Source organism: Cydia fagiglandana, chromosome 12, assembly GCF_963556715.1.
Source record: "Cydia fagiglandana chromosome 12, ilCydFagi1.1, whole genome shotgun sequence".
In the NCBI taxonomy this organism is placed as follows: Eukaryota; Metazoa; Arthropoda; class Insecta; order Lepidoptera; family Tortricidae; genus Cydia; species Cydia fagiglandana.
Window position 1 is genome coordinate 4,359,911 of NC_085943.1, and position 24,526 is coordinate 4,384,436.

General features: G+C 34.9%; 1 protein-coding gene across 1 annotated transcript in view; it reads left to right on the forward strand.

Moving 5' to 3' along the window:
• The first annotated feature begins 29 nt into the window (after positions 1 to 29).
• Positions 30 to 24,526, forward strand: part of LOC134669414 (organic cation transporter protein-like) — a 74,906-nt gene continuing 50,409 nt past the window's right edge. The window contains exon 1 of the mRNA XM_063526982.1: positions 30 to 438. Coding sequence (XP_063383052.1) covers positions 269 to 438 — 170 coding nt within the window. The 5' untranslated portion in view covers positions 30 to 268. The remainder of the gene's footprint in view (positions 439 to 24,526) is intronic.

Consider the following 24,526-nt stretch of genomic DNA (forward strand, 5'->3'; position numbering starts at 1 on the left):
GGTGTGCGCGCGCACTTTCGGCCCGGTGACCGACCGGCGCGAACGCACGTTACCGGTTCAAATTATAACGTTAAAACGTTTAATAAATAAACGGTAAACGTTTCAAAAAATAGTTTAAAAGTGTCAAAAATAAATAAATACAATCAATTGAGAAAAACTTAATTTAACATTTAGGTATTTTGACTTAGTTGGTTTATGACAAAACAAAATAATTAGACGGAACTTAAAGTTGTGACTTAGTGTTTGTATGTTTGTTTTTATTTGAACAATGGATCCAGAGAAGAAACAAAACGAAGTGAGAGTGGACGATATTTTACACGAATTGGGACCGTTTAAAAAGTTTAATATATGGAATTATTTTTTAATTTTGATACCGGTTTTCCTCGCTGGGATGTACTCATCTGTGTTTAACTTTGAAGTGTTAGACTTGGATTATAGGTAAGAAAAAAATATTTATTCTACTACAACTTAACACCATAAAATAATCTTAATCTAATCTTATAGATTTAAAAATAATCGGACCTACAGTCTGGTCCGATAGAATTCGAAAAAAGCTAGGTAAGTACTTACTTAAACGTACACACACCTACCTACGTTTATTCCTTCGAACGCAATCACGCACATTTTAATAACAGTCATGATTCCATGAATAATTCATACACCAAAATTATTTAAATTTCATCAAAAACATTAGATTTACTAGTAGATTAGAGTTTGCGAAAATATTAAATATCTTATACCTACATATTCCAAATTATGTCATACATAGGTACTTGTTTACCTTTTCTATGGGACGTAGACTTAGTATGGTCCTGATATGACTATAATATGTAATTTTTCGTGTGTTTATTATGCGATCTATTTGAATTGGTACTTATTTTAAAGGTGAACTACCTAAAATCCCGCATAAATTAACAAAAATATCGATGAAGTCATTTTCCATGTTTAATTATACATATGTATGTCACATCTACTTTTAAATAAGTAAATTGTCGAAATATATTTAACAAGGTCGTAGGGTAGATATTGTTTATTTTGTTACTCACAAAATGTCAATCATTAAGTAACTTTACTAACAGGTAAACAGTGACGTGTTTTATCGTTAATAGTTATTTGTTTTACAAGGGGGCAAAGTTGTTGTTTAACCGCTCGTGCTAAGCGATAGATTCCAAAATTGAACCACGAGCGTAGCGAGTGGTTAGAAAAATAGAATCTTGAGCGTTGCGAGGGTTTCAAAGCACGAGGGTTAAATAAAATTTGCCCCCGAGTGAAACACTAAAGTTTTCACCACACCAACCCGAAAAAAATATTAACTGTAAGAAATCTAACAAAAACAAACCAATTCAAATCCAATTGAATGTTATTTAAATATGTATCATTCAAAATCATCAGTCAAACAGAAGAAAACAACTCAAAATTGGCCTTTGATTACTTTGCCTCACATGTGAATAAAATGCAACTTTGCTATCGATTTTTGAACAACCAAGAGAGCCTTTTGAGAGAAAAACCAGTTGCTGTGGTGATAAATATTTGTCCAAACACTCTCAGCATTTAGTGTAATTATAGGCAAATTGCATTCATTAACTTTGAGCTAAAATTCAATTAACCCCTTAATGCATGTAATAAAAAATATTTGTTTAAATTTGAACTTTAATAGCTGTTATTAGAGATGAATATCGTATACGCCATATATGACATTGTATGCGGTAAACGATTAATTGTATATCACACATCATTTAGTTTTACATTATCGTTACCTATTACAATCAATAACATAATTGAAAACAGATTTGTTAGTGTCTGTTAGGCAAATAGGCACGTGCTAGAATAATGAGAAATATTTTACTAAATACCCAAAAACATACAGGTTGTATAGTAGTGGACCCTATAATGGACGTGAAACCAGTAATGGGACAAAAAAACATAATTCCTCTAAAATAAGTATCTAAAAGTAGTTTATAAACACTGGCTGTATATTATCATAAATAAGAGTCCTAGAGCTGTTTCAGTTTGAAGTTTTATTAAATTTGGTTGTTTTTTAAGAAATTGGCGCCAACGTAAAAGTTGTCGTGTCACTGAAAAAAATACCACTACGAATTCTTAACAACTTCGCTAAGAGAGGTGAGTTAATTTATTAAATTTTAATTAATTAATACTTGATGAAAACTAGAACTTCGTTTTGTTAATTGCATTTACCATGAGATAAGGTATACAACACACTATGTTGTGACTCCACAGATGTAAAAAAAATAGTGGTATTGGGCCCAATCCCATTATAGGAGCTGTAAAACTGCGTACCTCCTATGATGGGACAAATGACAGAATGATGCTTGCTATGCCATAATTTCATGTTTAAACAATACAGAAATAAAATGTAGTTAAGAAATATGTCAATCATCAGGAGGTATTCTCGGACTTCGGATAAATTAATATCGTTTTTCCAAACTTTTATTTAACTTGCCCTGTTAGTTAGTGTGGGTCCAATCTTGGTAGCTGAATTTGAGCCACTTTTCGATTTCCGATTCAGTTGAAATTTTGTGTAAGTACGTAATTAAGTATGCAAATCGGATGATAATGCAATATTATGATAACATGGACCTGATCTGATGATGGAAACAGGAGGTGGCCATGGGAACTTTATCGCATTAAACCCTAACTAATTGTGTTAGGGTATATTAGAATTGTCTCGATGGATCTAATATACAATAATAATTGGCTGTGGAAAGAAAAATACATTCAGCGATAAAAGCTTATACCAAAAATTGTTTTATTTTGCCGTAATTTATTCCCCATTTCAATATTTTATACTGATAGAACAATGTCCATTATAGGGGGCCCATTACTGGATCCACGTCCATTACCGGGGGCCCATTACTGGAACTTTGGTGTCCATGACTGGAGAAAAAAGCATAGTTTTAATTTGTTAAATATGTGGAAACTAATTGCAGTATCTTTGATTCAACACGCCTAAAACATGAAAGACGGATAGGACTTTCATCTTTTAACACGCTAAGCGGTAGACCATTTACATGTATAAGGGAAATATCATAAATACTCCAAATTTCCTCTTAAATGTCCCATGACTGGTGCTGTTACTAAGGTATTTAAAATAAATTATTTTACACCACGGAAGAAATTAAGCACCAATAGATTAATAGAGAAACGTAGACAGTAGTTGTTTTTAGACGCAATTTCTATTTTAAAACCCGTATAAAACTATAAAAAGTATGTAATTTGATTGTGACGTCACATGCGTAATGGTACGGAACCCTTCTTGCGCGAGTTCGAGCCGCACTTGGCCGATTTTTACCCGACTACGGCAACGCAAAAGGAGGGTTATGATTTTGATATGTTTTAATATAAAATTTCACGCGTTCATTGAATGACTTTGTATTATATTAATTAGCATTTATGAATCACTCGGAGTGGTAAATTTATCTCGGTACGTGATTATCATTTAGTTAAATGAGCCGTGCCGATATCTATTCTTAAACTAGATTCATATGAAACTATCTTAGGCAATAGATATAACAACTTTTCCATTCACGTGTATGAAGGATGATCGAACCAAAGAGATTTAGTATAGAGGCGGATTACGAAGTAATTTTTGTAGCCACAGTCAATTTACTGCCATCTTTTGCCCGCCTACCAAAACTTACGCCATTTGACTTTGATCCTTGTTCTTCCACTAATATGTGTTAAATTTGTTAAATATCAAAAAGTGTCGCCATTTACTCGAATATAGGCCAAAGGTCACAAAAGTAAACCATACCTAAAAGTTGTCTTCCCGGGCGGGTGTTATACCATAGGGACCGAACTCCGATGAGAGTTTGCTAGGAGTTGTATTGTTGGCGCAATGTAGATGTTATGGCGCTTCATAAATGGTTGTACTCTTTGTATAGGAGTGGTTATGCTAACGCCGTCTATTAGATCTTGTGGTACGACGTTGCCAGTAACAGAGGAAACGCCACACACTTTTTAAAACATAAACAAGTAGTAACTGCCCTAAACCAGTCTTAGTTAAACGAGATTTAAAAATTAAAGTTAGAAAAAATGCCCGAGTTTGAATTTTAATAATTTTTAAGAAAAAAAAACCGACTTCTATGGGGCCCGGTGAAAGATTATGGTAGATGGTGCACTATGTAGAAAAGGAGGTAAAAACAGTACTTTCTAGTAGCATTTCGTTTCTGTAAGGCTCGCAGTTCTAACCAAACCTAACCCACTTTTGTTCGGTTCTGTGAGGATCGCAGTTCAAACCTAACCTAACCCACTTAACGGCGCATGCGGTGCGGTGTACGGGGGTTTGAGCGGGAGGGGTTTGGCATCATCATACTTTATACCTACATTTTATGGTAGGTAATCATAGCGGTTTATTTAGTTTAGGTATCATAGGGGTTTTCCGGGTCAAGGTCCGGGTCTCTGAGTCAGAGTCCGGATCCGAGTCCCGGTCCAAGTCCGGGTCCGGGTCCGAGTCCGGGTCCGAGTCCGGGTCCGAGTCCGGGTCCGAGTCCGGGTCCGAGTCCGAGTCCGGGTCCGAACCGAATCCGGGTATGAGTCCGGGTCCCAGTCCAAGTCAAAATCGAAATTCGAAATCACCAAACATGTACTATGCGTCGTTGAAGAGTTCTGTTCTGATCATCATCAGCAGTTCCACTTCATCAAATGCGACAGTTTTTAATGTAAATGCTTGATTTTATGATGAAAATACAAAAAATTCTATACGTATGCCTTTAAGATTTGAGGAGTTCCCTCGATTCCTTATGGATCCCATCATCAGAACTCGAGCTTGACAGAAATGTGGCTTAAAAACTAAACTTGCTTAACAAACATAACGAAGAGGACAAATCGCCAAACGTGAACTATGCGTCTACGAAGAGTTCCGTTCTGATCATCATCAGCAGTTCCACTTCATCAAATGCGACAGTTTTTAATGAAAATGCTTGATTTTCTGATGAAAATACAAAAATCTCTATACGCATGCCTTTAAAATTTGAGGAGTTCCCTCGATTTCTCATAGATCCCATCATTAGAACTCAAGCTTGATAAAATTGTGGCTTAAAAACTTAACTTGCTTAACAAACATAACGAAGAGGACAAATCGCCAAAGGTGAACTATGCGTCGTTGAAGAGTTCCGTTCTGATCATCATCAGCAGTTCCACTTCATCAAATGTCACGTTTTTGAATGTATATGCTTGATTTGTTGATAAAAACACAAAAATCACCATATGTATGCCTTTAAGATTTGAGGAGTTCCGTCGATTCCTCATGGATCCCATCATCAGAACTGGATTTTGACAAAAACGGGACCAATCTGTATGCATATACATACAATCAAAAAAATAATTTTCAAAATCGGTCCAGTAATGACGGAGATATGGAGTAACAAACATAAAAAATAAAAAATAAAATAAAAAAAATAAAAAAATAAAAATAAAAAACATACAACCGAATTGATAACCTCCTCCTTTGGGATTTGGAAGTCGGTTAAAAAGTAACGAAAAGTCCGAAAAGAGATCGTGAGTCTACTTTTAGTTGGTCTTCTTTGTTTTCTAGCATGGTCAAGCATTCTAATTTTATCACTGGGCAATATGTATGTCAATTTATCACATACTTGATATACACAAACTTAATTATACCTATTTCTTTATTTATTGATGTGTAATCGTTTTATAAATAGAATCAGCCTAAGATGCTATTTGCTTGTTTAATATTTGTTGGTACTTAGTGGGTAAATTTGTAATTGCGTTGTCATCTCGACTACACATTGCGCCCTAAGTAGGTATTTGCACTAATATACACCGTGAAATTTTAGTGGTTGTTTTCCCGCAACGAAATGATTCTGCTATCGATATACAGTCGATGTGTAATCTTTTTTTAAATAATGTTAAGAAATGCCAGATTTATAAATGTGTCGAACGAAACTCGAAAGTGACCTAACACCAGTAGTAGCACTGCAGTAGTACCTACCTAATTCTTTTGAGTGAATGAAACAAAATAACCTAAAAAGTAGTTCCATTTATTTTTCCTTCACACATTTTACGTGCAGTTAGTTTGCAGATCCTTAAAAGTAAACATAACAAGTTAAGATCAAGCTTTTAATGACCAAAAACTCAAACAAACACTTAAACTTCCCGATACCGCAATAATTGTTCGAACTGCAATCCGCCACGTTCAATACACAATCACCTCTGCCCTGTGCATGTGCTGGCTCTCTTGTTTGAAACTGCCCGTGGTTAAGCAGCCGCTGTGTTGCGGCGACAATTGTTCGTCCGTGTGGAACTTGGGGGTTTAAAATCCCCCGAAGACGCAGCGACTGTAAATGGTCCGGTTCCGCGTGAAGTCGCCGGGCGGCGTGGGAGTCGTAGTTAGCCCTAGCGTACAGCTGCACCATCGCGATGTACTCTAAATTAGAATATTCGTAATGTCGATCCATTTTACTAGAAATAGCAATGATGACATTGACAGGATCTGCTATCACATTAGTTTAATAAGCGAAGAGGATGTAATTATTCGATTTACCAAAGTTGACACAACGTAATGGCAATCATCAAACTAATAAAAAGGTTTTATTTCGTGAAGTTTCGTATCGTGAAGGAACAGTCTAAGTAAATTTTAATTTCAGTTGTCAAACAGTAAAGCACTCTAGATACACTCTAGCCTGTTACACAGTTTAAAAAAGTAACATGTGCTTGTTTATTTGTTTATCTGTTTACAATATCGGGAACTGTCGTCGACTTGCAGTTTTAGTGTGTTACTATTGTTTTTCGCTTGTTCGAGTTTAGGTTATTTTTTTGTAATTTTATTTTTTGAAAAACAGTTGATTTATAAGTTTGTCTATCATAATTCGAAAGTACTACCGATAGCAAATCGCCCTGCCGCGGGAAAACAACCACTAAAATTTCACGGTGTATATCCCACCAAAAACATTCTGTAAAAAACTAGCCAAGTCTCGATGGAGCTGCTTGTTTATCTCTAAAAAGTAATGAAATCTAGACAAAGTCGTGCCAAGTCTAAGGTTCCTTACTGCGATTTCTTTATTATTATAGTTAATGTTGTGTGACTTGGCCGTTGAAGGGTACACAAGGGTACAAAACCAGGTGCTCCATGACACCATTGCACCAATCTGTCGCCAGAACCGCTACCCATTGACGATGGAAAATTGCCACTTGGAAAACGTTGATTCAATAACCAGTCAATTGTAGGCTTGATAAAGCTGCGTATTTCAATAATACTTATGTATGGGCGAGCCTGAAACAAACACTTCTTTTTGGTGCAATGGCAGATTGGTGCAATGGTGTCATGGAGCACCTGGTTTTGTACCCTTGTGTACCCTTCAACGGCCAAGTCACACAACATTAACTATAATAATAAAGAAATCGCAGTAAGGAACCTTAGACCTGGCACGACTTTGTCTAGATTTCATTACTTTTTAGAGATAAACAAGCAGCTCCATCGAGACTTGGCTAGTTTTTTACAGAATGTTTTTGGTGGGATTTCACTTCTTTTTGTAGAAACGTGGGCATATTGATTTATTTTATTAGATTTTCTTATTTAACACATTTTTTTTCTTTTTAGGAGTAGTTTTTTTATTATTACAAATCTTTCTTTTCTTTTTTTCCGGTTCTGATTCTTGTACAGTAGCAACAGTTTTTCGTATTGCCCATTCATTAAATCTAATAATTAAATAATAATCAGTAATCCGTCACTAATCATCATATAATGACTTGGCAATCGCACATAATGCTTTACTCGTACCGTACTCGTAAATATGTGTAATGCTCAAACTGCAATTAGCGCTAGCGTTATGTTCAATTAGAATTATTTTTAATAGGTGACGATGAACCTTTTGTCATTATGCAGCCGTGCGATGACCAAGTCATTATACGTATTACAAATTAAAGATATCTTATTGATACGGTTTTAACACCCCCTGGCACTGATTAAAATAACCGACTTGGTTTCACATTACATCTCAAAACTTTTTAGTAGTAAAAGCATTGCGAGACTTGCACCTTTTTACATGTAATGTTTTTGATGGGATCTCATCTCTTTTTGTAGGCAGTCCTTCTTTTCGGGTACTCATACCCATACTATGTATACACATATCATAACTAAACATATTTTCATTCATACTCACATCGTACATCGTAGTGTACCTTTACTTTACTTTACCTACTATTTGTAGGAACTGCAACAGTAACTTTGTAATATCATATATTTATATGGAATTACAAACTTATTTATGCAGTTCTTAGATCTTTAAAACGTGACTGATATTGCAATATTTTTAGGTTTTCCCTTTATGTGGCCATTAAACCCTATCTCTGTACCAAATTTCAGCTCTCTGAGTTTATGGGAAGTACTAGTTCTATTCTGATGATCATGAGTGAGTTTCATAAATGCGAAACTTTGCTTTCGCTTAACTTCGGAACTAAATGACCTACAGACTTGAAATTTTGGGTTTTAAGTATGTGATTATAGCTTACTGGATGACCAAAATTTCTGCGTTCTGGTCTTATCCAGAGGTTCTCAAATAGGGGCCTGAAAATGCGGCGAAATGGTTCCAGTAAAGGATGGTACGGCAGTGTTTGCTTCGCGCTCGACTTGGCGGGGGCACTGCCGTGCCCCCCGATACCTATTTTGCAAAATACAGCGGCCAAGATAATATATGTGGTGGGGGTATAAAATTGCCCATGCGAAAACAATATTTTAAAAGGTTAAGACATAAATGTAGTTAGTAGTTGAGTAGCGATATATCTGGCCACTTTAACTGTCGCCATGTTTGATGCCGAATTGTGGATTCCTACAATGTATCCCTAAAAAAATACCTAAGATAATACGTAAATACTATATGTATGTAATCGTAGCTTGGCATTATTTATTTATTTATTTTAGTTTATTTATTTTAAAATTTAATCAGGCAACAAGGCCCATTATTACATATACCTTATAGATATAGATTATAAACTAAATAAACTTAAGTCTTATAACTAAACACTATTTAGGCCACAGAACGGCGTGGCTCCATTGAATCGACTGCTCTTGTGTTTTGTGTTGTGCTGTGTGGGGTTGTGTGATAATACTGATAATTTATTTGCTACAGCGCGAGATGCCTATTTCAACAACTTAACAATTGTCATCTGACACTGACAATTTCCTGTACATTACTGAGTCGGTAAATAACGGCAGCAGACGTTAGTCAATGTTTACTTGTTCTACCACTAACGAATGGTGACAATTTTACTGTCAGCGTGTTAGAAATTCTGGTCCCTATTCGAACTTAGAATAGGGGCCAGTTCTAAATGGTGGTACACGGTAATATTGACCACTAAATATTGATTTACCCTTTGTTGACTTTATTTGGCATAAGTTTAACTTCCGAACTATAGTCCCTGGCAAAAAATAAATTTTGTCGAAATGCCCTTATCACTGAAAGGTTAAGAACCACTGGCCTATGTATACTATAGTGGACTGGTGTTGCACATCGGGTGACAATCGAGTCGCCATTGTTGTTTTATCGGCTTACACTCTGTTGCATAAAGATTAATTAGTGCTAATATCCTATCGGGATACTTGTACCACACAAATCTAAATTACAACGAATATTCAAAATAAGTTGAGATTGCAAAATCTGGATAACGATCCGCCGATCGACCGTTCAGATGCAGTATTCAAGAATCTGTTATAACTTTGTTTAGATATGATAATAGTTTGCAAATGCGATTGCGAAAATATTATCCAATTTCAAACCAATAACAGATTTTAAAATCTGAATTTCGATACCTACTATCGAAATCAAAGTTGTTTGATGGACCTACAACTTCACAAAATACTTAGCTTTAGAATATCTTTTTCTGTCAGAGTCTAATGTTATCTGAAATGAAAATAGATACCTACCCGTTTAAAGGTGTGATTATTATTCTTAATCTTAACTATTACTGTAAGACCTTGCACCTCAACAGTGTTGGCCGAACGTTAATGCAATTGACCATTAAAAATTAACCATTGAAAAGGTTAATTGCCATTAGCCATTAACCATTGAAGGAAAATTAATTATCAATTGCATTGAACATCAATTTGCATTAATGTTAATTTATTACGAACCACTAACAATTAAAAATAATTAATGGTTATTGCTTTACAAACCATTAAAAACTAAAACAATTTTTAATGAAAATTAAACATGTGATTGATAATTAACAATTAACAAGAATAAATATCGTAATTTTATAAAGACGTCCAAGGGATCAAAGGTCTAGTGCAGCGGTCGGCAACCTGCGGCCCGCGGGCCGCATGCGGCTCGTGAACCTATCACTTGCGGCCCGAGTGCCGCCTTGGCTATTTTGTATGTAATAGTGACAAACGACAATGTCTCATAAAGTCATAAATATTAACAAAGTACGGCCCGCGTCACCATTTATTTTGTTTATTTTATTTATTTTATTTATTTTATTTATTTTATTTATTTTATTTATTTTATTTATTTTATTTATTTTATTTATTTTATTTATTTTATTTATTTTATTTATTTTATTTATTTTATTTATTTTATTTATTTTATTTATTTTATTTATTTTATTTATTTTATTTATTTTATTTATTTTATTTATTTTATTTATTTTATTTATTTTATTTATTTTATTTATTTTATTTATTTTATTTATTTTATTTATTTTATTTATTTTATTTATTTTATTTATTTTATTTATTTTATTTATTTTATTTATTTTATTTATTTTATTTATTTTATTTATTTTATTTATTTTATTTATTTTATTTATTTTATTTATTTTATTTATTTTATTTATTTTATTTATTTTATTTATTTTATTTATTTTATTTATTTTATTTATTTTATTTATTTTATTTATTTTATTTATTTTATTTATTTTATTTATTTTATTTATTTTATTTATTTTATTTATTTTATTTATTTTATTTATTTTATTTATTTTATTTATTTTATTTATTTTATTTATTTTATTTATTTTATTTATTTTATTTATTTTATTTATTTTATTTATTTTATTTATTTTATTTATTTTATTTATTTTATTTATTTTATTTATTTTATTTTATTTATTTTATTTATTTATTTTATGTATATGTGCAGTTTGCATATAAATTATTCCCATTTTTCCCCACTTTATTGGTGTGGGGACAAATGGGAACACATCATTATCCGATATTTTCCCATTTGTTCCCGCCTGGAGCAGATGGAATAAGCGCTTCATATAAATGAATAAATCCCATTTGTCCCCGTTTCCCATTTGTCTCCAACTCACATATGACAGGGACAAATAAAAATACACCAATAATGAGCGTATTCCCATTTAATAGTTTCAAGCAAAATTAACATAAATTATTAGTTTATGAAAAAAATATTTAATTCCATTAAACGTTAATGCAATTGAGAGTAATTCTAATTAATTTTTTGAAACTTTAATGCCATTAAATAGGCAATTAGATTGACAATCAATGTAATTAAACGTCTCAAGATTCAATTCTAACTAACTTTAATTAAATTGATGCGTAATGCAATTGATTAATTGCGGAATTAATGGTTAATGCAATTGATTAATTGTTAATTAGAATTAACCATTACGGCCAACACTGCACCTCAATGACCAATGAGTTAAATTTTAGTTACCTAAGTACCAACAGACATTGAAAAAAAAACCTTCAAATTACATTCATCAATATAATTAACAAAAGAAAATGGTCAATGACAGCCCACAAACGAGAAAAAGTCCCGTGCACAATCACATCCTTTCTATTCACTGCAAATAGATCACGACTAATCTGTTTTATATCATAGAATTACTTGCCTAAGCTCAAACTTTTACGTTAAACAAGCACTTAAGGTTTTCGTGTTTAGGTCTATAATAGCGTGTATTAACAAGTGGACTTTGGTCTTTTTAGACTCTATAATATAGAGTTTTTACCTAATTCACAAAACATAAGGTCAGAGCAAGTAGAATTTGACCCCGAAGTCCACATTGATTTTGTATTGTTGTTTATACAGGGCGTCCCACGGCGATGCCACATGGAGGGAAAGTACCTTAAATATCATAGATAGCATATTTTGCTGAAAGAAGACTTCATTTTATTTTTAAAACTTAGTTAAATTGCATTCATACTTTTTTAATTTTTTTTGAAAAAAAATGTATGGATAAAAATGATCGCGTCATTGGAGGAAAAGTACCTTAATTATTGTAAATGAACATCTGACTGAAAGAAGACATTATTTCGATTTAAAAAAACAAGTTGAATTGCATTTTAAATAATTTCATGGTTAAACCGGGAATCGAACCCGCTACACGAGAAAAAAAAATACCTTGTAGCTTTGTCATACCGATCGAAAGGCTTCAATGTGAGAATTATTTTTTTGGTACAAGGTATTTTTTTTTTCTCGTGTAGCGGGTTCGATTCCCGGTTTAACCATGAAATTATTTAAAATGCAATTCAACTTGTTTTTTTAAATCGAAATAATGTCTTCTTTCAGTAAGATGTTCATTTACAATAATTAACGTACTTTTCCTCCAATGACGCAATAATTTTTTTCCATACATTTTTAAAAAAAGAAAATTAAAAAAGTATGAATGCAATTTAACTAAGTTTTAAAAATAAAATGAAGTCTTCTTTCAGCAAAATATGCTATCTATGATATTTAAGGTACTTTCCCTCCATGTGGCATCGCCGTGGGACGCCCTGTATATTTATTTTTCAATAAGGTAAGGTGGGGTAAGACTAACATAGTTTATTTTGCTCGGGAGAAGACAAACAGTACGAGGATTCCATACAAGTGTTTGTCTTGCCCCGGTGACAGTCTGACCCCACCTTACCTTATATTGTTATTTATATGTTTATATATAGTTATTGTTGAATAAATTTGTAATCTCTGCAATTATTTATTCAGTAATATAGAAAAAAATATAATTATAATATGGAACACTCTAAAAACCGTAAAATCAGGTAACTTTGGTCCACAACTTACACCTATGGTCCAAATTCAAGTTCCAATAAAATATGTATAAGTACTTTTCAAATTATGTTGAGTATTTATAATATAAAGGCATTAGTGTATCTAAGCTCCAAAATAAATCTAACTAGTACAAATAATAAACTGCTCGATCCGGAAAATGAAATAGATCTCTACTAGACCTCAACAAGTTACGATATGGATAATTTAAAGATATTTGTAAGATAGATATGTCTAATTTGACGTTTCCGCGATTCTGGAGGTCCTCTTGAAAGATTTCGACAAGTTATGACACTTATGACTTAGATATCCAAGTCACATCTAGTCGATATCTAATGTAAATCTAGTTGATCTCTATATCGTTTCTAGATCTTATGATTATCTCGTTTCCCGAATACGCGTGAAAGGTTCGTTAAGGATAAACGTTAAAAACTGTACCATAGCTGTACTTAACCCTTATCTTGGCAAGGCTCAAAATATCTTAAATATAAACATTTTTTTAGTTTTTTGTCACCTATTGAGCATACTAGACTATTAAAAAATAAGGAAAAAAAATCAGGATTTTCCAGTTTCGGAAAATCATATGTATCATATTTGATACAATGCCAATAACTCGACAAAATAGTTACCTACTTTTTAGAAGAAAAATGAAGATTTTAATAAAAATTAAACATATACTGCATAAGAAATTAGCATTTACTGCTAATTAAACGCAATCTAAAGCATCAGATGACTATTAAACCTGTAAAAATAAATTATATCTACGAATACCTGATCACATGGGCGGAAAATCTGATCCCGTAAAGTTTCAAAAAAGTCGTCAGCAAAAAGTTGAGTAAAATATGAAAAGTAAACAAATAATTAAAAGTATAAAAAAATACATTTTTTTACTTTGGGGCCATTTTTTGCCATACACATATTTTTCCGTGCTACGGGGTACGGCGTAGCAATAATGCTACGGCATACGAATATATAGCTAAATAACATCTAGTACTTAAAAAAAAACAAAGTTTAATAACTAAATAATACCACAACTAATATTAAATAATTGAAGCATGTTTTGTAACCCCACAAAAATAAAAATAAAAAAATATCATGTAAAACTATTTTGACGATAACTTGGCAATGTATTAAATGTAACACAATCCTTTCGATATGTACATTTCTGAGTTCTTGGCAGTGTATCAAATATAATACATAACAGTTTCATGTAAGGTTCTGTGTATTAAATGTTTTTAAATTCGAAGGCATTGTAAATATGTATGCACTAAGAGACAGTAAAGATATCAAAATGTTGATTATGGAAAAATATATACTAACATAAGAAATAAATGCAAAACTTCCAGTACGAACCGAAATCTATTGTTACCGCGGCGCCATGTTGATTATTACTAATTAATTTACAATGACACTCGTGTCAATTATTTTTTTCTATAAGTAAGAAGGGTAGCTCGACTTATTGATGGCAGAATTATTTTGTTAGGTTGTAAAGTGAACCTGCTAGATTTTTTTAAGTTCCATGTATCACGGGTGTTACGATGCCAAGATAAGGGTTAAGGACTATAGTTACCTGCTTTTACGGTACCTAATTATTTAGTTTCTTGAATGTTCATGTTATTTTATAATGTCATTTTGATGTTCATATTATTTTAGAATGTCATTTTGATGTTCATATTATTTCAGAATATCGTTTTGATGATCATATTATTTCAAAATGTCGTCTTGAAATGAGTGCCAAACTTCGATCGTAATATGGCGGCACGGCAGATAGGTTTGTGTGAATTGTGTGACTCTGACATTAAAAATTCCAAACTCGAGTTAAATCAAACACCCAATGGCCTTGCATTGTGCCGTTGTTGTCAGGCGCGGATACTACGTTCTCCAATTAGACACAGAACTATTTATACTTGTTCGATTGACGGTAGGCGTACTTTTACTTTATCCTGTTATATTTTTTTATAATAAAAAATAGAATTGAGGTCAAAGAAAAAATACTTACTATGGCCATCAACGTCAATTGAAAACAGTATTTTTTACAGTTACCTTGTGAAAACGCCATGACTGCTATTATTAGGCAGGGTTTTTGTTTTTCATTTTACTCCAAAGGATGATATTATTTGTCATATTTTTAAACCGATCCCAAGTGGACCTTAAACTACGTCCAAAATGGGGACTGTGAGCGTCATCTCGCTTTATGTGGAAGGGCACAGCACAGCGGATGTCATTTCAGATCTAGAGCAGAGCCCAACTGGGGAAATACCTCCTTACAGAAAACCGCAACAAAAAAACACTAGTTACTTACACTAGACCCTACTCATAGTGGTTATGTTCCTGCCGGTGAGTAAGGTCAGGCGTGGCTCACTCCGCGATTTCGTCGCTTTGCTACAGGTAGCTAAAAGTCCATCCGTTAGACCACAATTTTGGGGTTTGCCATAAGCCGCGCGTGGCGCTGTCGCCACCTAGCGGCCATATCTGTGCTGACCGTGACAGACGCGTTTTGTTAGAGAGTGAGTCTTCTGTACCTAGTTCTATTATTTATTCTGTGGTAAAGTAGCCAGAGTTCAACGAGCGTGCGTGGTGTTAGGGTATTGAAACAAATTTTAGATTATATTTAAACATATTTAAATCCAGATCTAGCGCGAATCTATTTTGTTACCTTTATTTTCGACGTATTAATTCGTTTCAATATGGGTTTAATTTGTATTCAAAACGCGAAGGCTTTAAAAATTTAGATAGCCCTCCATTAAGGTTCGTTTAGACGGCGCGCGAACTCGCGTACAATTTTAGTTACATTACGAATTATTGTGTTGAGTGTAAGTACATCCAATTCAGCCGACTCAAATCAAATACCTGCCACAAAGGATTAAAAGCTCATGTGAGTTCTCGCATCGTCGTCTTAAATGAGCCTGTACCCCTGTCCTGTAAAAATTTAATTCGATAGCGTGACGTAACGTACGCGTTTGCGTTAAGTGTCATTTTGTATGGGATTTTGAGTTTCCAAAACCCGCTTGGCGCGCTGTTCGAAATCCCATACAAAAACAGACATAACCACAACCAGGCGTGGCTCACTTCGCGATTTCGTCGCTTTTCAACAGGTAGCTACAAGTACATCCGTTCCACACCAATTTTGGTGGCTAGCCATAGGCCGCGCGTGGCGCTGTCGCCACTTAGCAGCCATATCTGTCCTGATCGTAACAGACGCGTTTTGTTAGAGAGTGAGTCTTCTGTACCTAGTACTATTAATTTTTCTGTGACATAACACAAACGCGGACACTCTTCACGCTATCGAATGAAATTTACACTAGGGGATCAGAATGTGTAGTTACCTACAATACCTACGTAAACAACATTCTACTTTTACTTTCCGTACCTACTATTACTTAAGCAATGAAATACGTACACTTAGTGGAAGACTTAAAATACGTCGCCCAGTAAAACCCAATAACTAATACTACTTATTAAATACTTCAACTGTATACCTAGCTATTTATTTAGAGCAACAGTTAGGTAAATAGTACGGTTGGCACCAAAGTCGCTGAGGATTTTAACACATAATTTGTTGAGCAGTCAAATAAGTAAAACCGTTATCTAAAATCTGAATTGTCATCTCATTATTATAAACCATTAGAGAATATCGGATTAGTTGTGATCGTAATATATTTAACACAACTCCTCGCTTCACTTGTTGTCGTACATGATGTGAAGACTGATATCTCTCTCCTCGTACTAATTGGAAGCAATTTGGATTTATTTTGATCGCAAGATACCTAACCCTCCTCCTTACTTCACTCGTTGCCCTAACTGATAGTTCTTCATTAGCAGATTCGGGTATCATAATACTGACAATATTGCTGCAAAATACTGCAAATTCTAACACCAACTGTATATTTAAACCTGTTTTAAAGGCGCCACTGGATCTTTCCTTATCCTGTCATTAACTTTTACTAGAAGACCGGATACATGGAACACAGTGATTATGTCCATACGGCCCATAAAAGTTGCTTATTGACTATAAATAGCTTAAGGCTGAGGTGTTTATTTAATTATCTACTTATATTCGTAATTGATAGGGCATAGTTGACGTATACGGTTTATAACATTGTTGCCTTCATCATTGTGCCTTTTTACAAGCTTTTAAGTATGTAGTTTCACCCAGTCCCTTCACTGAGTTTCACCTGTCCTGTTCTGTCTGTGTGTCGGTCTGTAATTTAATCTTGCAAGTTAAATTTTACCCACTTCACAGTTTCCGATGAATCGGTAAATTTGCATTACCGTTACACCGTGTTTTTTTTATTTCCGTCAATTTCAAGGGTGCATTCCTGAGCTTAAATCAAGTAATTTTCTCAAAGACACCGATATTCTACCTATAATTAACTCCATTTCGGAGATAATCAATCATTTATTTTTTTCCTATAACACTGAGAGAAAAATCATCACCAGGAATTAAAAAACAGTTCTGTACTGGGGGAAAAAAATTAAGTTTTAGTAATAATTATGGACGTTTCATTATTTCTGTAAAGTTTTTTTATTTCTACAAACAGCTCATTAATCCCAAATATAATTTCAACAAACAGATATTAGAAATTGCAAGAACTAATAGAAATTGCAAAAGTAAATTTGTTCCTATTAGTTAACTCTCCTTGTCCCCGGATTAAGTTTATTTTTGTAATTCTAAGTGTGTTTTTGTTGTACTTTTCTCTCAGTGAAGGCCTCTACAAGCGTGTACACTTGCCTTAGGGCCGGTTTACATATTGATTATGTTTAGAATGAATTCACACCTTTGCTACTAAACTTCCCATATAACCATTCCAGTCGCAGAATCATCAAAGTGGTAACTAAATGTCAGATGTGTCGTAACAGAGTCCACACAATGTGTCTAGAATTGTTTCGAAACAAAGTGTCGTCGCCGTGTGTACACTTTTCCGTAACAAGGTGTCGACACATTTGTGTGCACTTTGCGTGCGGTTTGCGACTAAATCTGACAGCAAATTTGTGACAGCAAATGTCAATATAAAATACCTCTTGAAAACCAAGGTTTGTCAAACTACTATTAGTGTCTCGTGTGCTCGTAAGTAATTCTAGTAAGTCATCATGGGCGATGCAAATGATAATAATCGACCAAAACCATATAAACACCCAACACCCGTCAACCTTTTACAGAAAAGTTTTTAAAGAAATGCAATAAGCTACTTAGGTCAGCCAACGAATGCTCAAAAAAGTTGTAGAGGGAAATGCTCGGAACACAATTTTTGACTCTGTAACTTGGTTTGGACAAGTTAGGAGGTGAACATATCAAAAGTCCCCGGCCGTAGCCCTTGAGCGGGGGGAAGAGAGGGGGCTTTGAATGTCCCATTTTCCGGTTTTTCGATTATATCTCGGAAACTATGCATCTTAGCGACATGGCCACTTATACAAAATGAAAGTTAATTTAATTTGTTACAAGTTTATTCAGTCAATTTTTTCGATATGTTGAATAGTTTTTGAGATATCCGCTCTTGAAAGTTTAGTTAGGGCTCTCAATTTTATCTTGATATACCTACATCAGTGAAGGTGCTAGGCCGTGTATGGTATCGTTTTCGTATAAATCTGGGTTGCTGAATCCATTTAACATGGAAACCATTCCACAAAATTAAAAAAATCTTTTTAGGGTTCCGTACCTCAAAAGCATAAAACGGAATCCTTATAGGATCACTCGTGCGTCTGTATGTCTGTCTGTCTGAATACACAAAATAGTTCTTTACCTATAGATGACAGGAAAACCTATTAGAAATGTGCAGTCAAGCGCGAGTCGGACTTAATGTACGGAACCCTTAATACGCGAGTCCGACTCGCACTTGGTCGGTTTTTTTAAACTCCTCTTGACGCTTAACCGCTGAACCGATTTCGTTGAAATTTGGTATAGAAATAGTTTGCATCCCGGAACAGGACATAGGATAGATCTTATAACCAAAATCATCTTTTGAAGGTGTGAAAAGTGGCGTGGAAATTTGTACGGGAAATCAATAACCGCTGAACCGATTTATATTAAATTTGGGAAGGTCTACATCTTTGATTTAGTTAAAAATGATAAAAAAAAACATGACTTCAAACCTAAACTTAAACAGTATTAACTTCAAGAAGTCAATTCTGAATTCCCCCCTACACCTCATTTCACACCTTTGAAGGATGATTTTTGAGATAACTTATTATGTCCTGTCTCGGGACTCAAAATATATGTGTACTAAATTTAAATTAAAACTGTTCAGCAGTTTAAGCGTGAAGAGGAGTTTAAGAGAAAGTAAGTTTATATGTTTTTACTTTGGAATGGTGTCAATGTGATACCATAACTAAATTTGGTACTGCGAATTTATACGAAAACGATACCAAACATGGCCTCGTAGCTTTACTGTTGTAGAAGTCAAAATAAAATTGAGAGCCCTAAATTCTTATTACTTGACCAAACTTGTGTAGAAGGAAAAGGAAAAATAAAAGTCTTCGGTAGGATTATAAGACACAAATATAATTTTTTTTTGCGTTACTATTTCAATTATCAAATATAAACATACCTTGATTATATTATTCTAGTGAGATCCTCACAGATAAACAAAACCATTTACTTAAAAAATTACAAGGTCGAAATGTCACGGAACTTGTGAGAGTAATACGTGAAAAATAAAAACTTTTATGACAAATAAATCTGGACACAATTTAAGAAGCATCCAATTGCGTCGAGGAATCATCTGTATGTTTGCTTGTTTCATTACCTCCTCGCTTCTTTTTTTGTCCTTTGTATTCTGTAGCAATTTGTTAGATCTGAAAATAAAGATAACTTGCGTCGTCACGGATGTCGATTTATAGGTTTTAGGGAGTGCAGAATTCGAAAACGATGATCATTTTATAATCCAAGATGGCCGCTACGTATTTTGTCAGAAAAGTCGTCATGAATATCGTTTTATAGGTTTTAGGAAGTGCCGATTTCGAAAATGATGACCAGTTTGGAATCCAAGATGTGTGCCGTGCACTTTGTCATAAAAGTCGTCATGGATATCGTTTTATAGGTTTTAGGGAGTGCAAAATTCGAAAATGATGACCATTTTGGATTCCAAGATGTCTGCCGTGCACTTTGTCATATAAGCCGTCATAGATGTTGATTTATAGGTGTTAGGAAGAGCAGATTTCGATAATGATGACCATGACCAACAAAACGACATCCATGTCGACTTTTAACATAGTGCATGGCCGCCATCTTCGATTCCCAAATAGTTATTATTTTCGAAATCTGCGCTCCCTAAAACCTATAAAACGACAGCCATGACGACTTTAATGACATACTGCATGGCCGCCATTTTGGATTCCAAAATGGTCATCATTTTCGAAATCAGGGCCCCCTAAAACCTATAAAACGACACCCATGACAACTTTTATGACATAGTGCGTGGCCGCAATTTTGGATTCCAAAATGGCCATCATTTTCGAAATCTGCGTCCCCTAAAACCTACAAAACGACATCCATGACGACTTTTATGACATAGTGCATGGCCGCCATCTTGGAATCCAAAATGGTCTTCGTTTTCGAAATCTGCGCCCCCTAATACCTATAAAACGACACCCATGACGACTTTTATGACATAGTGCATGGCCACCATTTTGGAATCCAAAATGGTCATCATTTTCTAAATCTGCGCCCCCCAAAACCTATAAAACGACACCAACGACAAGTTTTGTTGGTCATGGTCATCATTTTCGAAATCTGCTCTTCCTAACACCTATAAATCAACATCTATGGCGGCTTATATGACAAAGTGCACGGCAGACATCTTGGAATCCAAAATGGTCATCATTTTCGAATTCTACACTATAAAACCTATAAAACGACACCCATGACAACTTTTATGACATAGTGCGTGGCCGCCATTTTAGATTCCAAAATGGCCATCATTTTCGAAATCTGCGTCCCCTAAACCTACAAAACGACATCCATGACGACTTTTATGACATAGTGAATGGCCGCCATCTTGGAATCCAAAATGGTCATCGTTTTCGAAATCTGCGCCCCCTAATACCTATAAAACGACACCCATGATGACTTTTATGACATAGTGCATGGCCACCATTTTGGAATCCAAAATGGTCATCATTTTCTAAATCTGCGCCCCCCAAAACCTATAAAACGACACCCATGACAACTTTTATGACATAGTGAGTGGCCGCCATTTTGGATTCCAAAATGGCCATCATTTTCGAAATCTGCGTCCCCTAAAACCTACAAAACGACATCCATGACGACTTTTATGACATAGTGCATGGCCGCCATCTTGGAATCCAAAATGGTCTTCGTTTTCGAAATCTGCGCCCCCTAATACCTATAAAACGACACCCATGACGACTTTTATGACATAGTGCATGGCCACCATTTTGGAATCGAAAATGGTCATCATTTTCTAAATCTGCGCCCCCCAAAACCTATAAAACGACACCCATGACAACTTTTATGACAGTGCATGGCTGCCATTTTGGATTTCAAAATGGTCATCATTTTCTAAATCGGGGCCCCCTAAAACCTATAAAACGACTTTTATGACATAGTGCATGGCCGCCATTTTGGAATCGAAAAAGGTTATCGTTTTCGAAATCTGCGCCCCCCAAAACCTATAAAACGACACTCATGTTAACTTTCATGACATAGTGCATGGCCGCCATTCTGGATTCCAAAATGGTCATCATTTTCGAAAGCGGGGCCCCCTAAAACCTATAAAACGACATCCATGACGACTTTTATAACATAGTGCATGGCCGCCATTTTGGAATCCAAAATGGTCATCGTTTTCGTAATCTGCGCCCCCTAAAACCTATAAAACGACACCCATGACGACTTTTATGACATAGTGCATGGCCACCATTTTGGAATCGAAAATGGTCATCATTTTCTAAATCTGCGCCCCCCAAAACCTATAAAACGACATCCATGACGACTTTTATGACATAGTGCATGGCCGCCATTTTGGATTTCAAAATGGTCATCATTTTCTAAATCGGGGCCCCCTAAAACCCATAAAACGACATCCATGACGACTTTTATGACATAGTGCATGGCCGCCATTTTGGAATCGAAAATGGTTATCGTTTTCGAAATCTGCGCCCCCCAAAACCTATAAAACGACACCCATGACGACTTTTATGACATAGTGCATGGCCGCCATTCTGGATTCCAAAATGGTCATCATTTTCGAAAGCGGGGCCCCCTAAAACCAATAAAACGACATCCATGACGACTTTTATGACATAGTGCATGGCCGCCATCTTGGAATCCAAATTGGTCATCGTTTTCGAAATCTGCGCCCCTTAAAACCTATAAAACGACACCCATGACGACTTTTATGACATAGTGCATGGCCGCCATTTTGGATTTCAAAATGGTCATCATTTTCTAAATCGGGGCCCCGTAAAACCTATAAAACGACATCCATGACGACTTTTATGACATAGTGCATGGCCGCCATCTTGGAATCCAAAATGGTCATCATTTTTGAAATCTGCGCCTCCTAAAACCTATAAAACGACACCCCTGACGACTTTTATGGCATAGTGCATGGCCGCCATTTTGGATTCCAAAATGGTCATCATTTTCAAAATTGGGGCCCCCTAAAACGTATAAAACGACATCCATGACGACTTTTATGACACAGTGCATGGCCGCCATTTTGGATTCCAAAATGGTCATCATTTTCGAAATCGGCACTCCCTAAAACCTATAAATAGACACCCATCTCGACTTTTATGACAAAGTGTTTGGCTACCATCTGCATGCAAGACATTTCTATTATTTTTACGTACAAAAATGGCCCACGTCAACTTCCAACCGAGATTTAATCGATAATTTATTCGATTAATGTTCAGATTAATTCAATTTCAATCTATGTTAGGTCGACTAAACTAATCGTGATTAAAATTTGAGGATTAACTTTTTTTATTCCATTAATTAGTCGAATAAACAGTTAATCTATTAAGTCCCATCTCTGACCACGTCATTTTTACACTTTGAGAATATCTGAAAACAAATGAACACAAGGAGCCATTTTGCAAATCCAGTAACTTTGTTATTACTTTTGACAGCGCGTGTCATGTGTCTACACAGAGTCGACACAAAGTCGAAACATTTGCGACTACTTTGTGACTGCAATATTTCTCAGCCTTAAACCATATTTATACATCATAATTAACAAGTTTCGTAATATGTAAAGCGTTATTTCTGTTATTTAAGTATAGTATACGCATCGAAGTACTAAAAATGCATCAAATAATATATTTATGAACACAAGCACTGAGAAGTAAACAATTTCCTTTCCGGCTAAACTAAAACAATGTGGTGGCGCGTTGATTATATTACACTTAGTTTATCAAATCACTCGAGCAGTTTAATTCCCCATAATAATTTAAGTCCTATTGTAATATAAATGCAAACAATATATAATTACGTCTTGTAATCCGTTTTAGAGATGGCGTATTAATGTCACTTATTTTTATTTAACTATTTTTCCATCTGACAGTTTCCATTTGACAGGAACAAAATGAACGAATGAACGAATGATTTTGGCATAAAGTAGTCGCAAACCCGAAACAATGTGTGCACACGGCGACCACACTTTATGTCACTTTGTGTCATGTGTCGACCCTTCCCCATTTCTGGTAACTGTGTCGACACGGCGACGACTCTGCGACTGGAATTGTGACCGAAACAGACGGTGTCGACACAAGATGTGTCTACACCGTGTCGTAACGGCGACTGGAAATGGTTGTATGGGTTTAGTACAACCTCGGTCGATCAATGTTCGAAATGACATTGATATGTCACAGATTTCAATTGTTTGGTTGAGTTAAATGTAATGCCCGTGTTGCAACAACGCTATATGCTACATTTAATTAGTTTTTAAACTTAATTTTTGTTAAAAAAAAGCTAAAAAAAATTTTTTTAAATTATCTATGCCATTTAGTTCTCTTAAACGTACTTAACCATACCCTGTATGTATGTCGGGTGACAATGCAATATTATGGCACCATCGAGCGGATTTGTTGATGGAGACAGGAGGTGGCCATACGAACCCTGTGATAAAACAACGCAACCTAATTGTGTTTTGGGGTTTTTAGAATTATCTCGATAAATATTTGTTACCTGTGGATAGAAAAGTACAGTCAGCGATAAAATATTTTAATGCCAAAAACTTTGTATTTATTAAAATAAGACAATTTATAATTTGTGTAGTGTATTATGTCTGTACCGTCAAGAGGGGTAGCGGGGACAGATAGGATAAGTACAGTCAATTTTTTTTAACTATCGGCCCGATTCTAAAGGGGCCCACTGATTAACAGTCCGCCGGACGGTATCGGCCTGTCAGTTAGAACAAAATTTTGACAGTTCTGAACAACTGACAGGCCGATGCCGGCCGGTGGACTGTTAATCAGTGGGCCCCTTAACTTTAAGATACGTCACATATTACGACAAGATACGATATAGATTAGATACGTCAGTGTCAAAACTGGCGTTTTTGTTTGAACAAACGTCACTT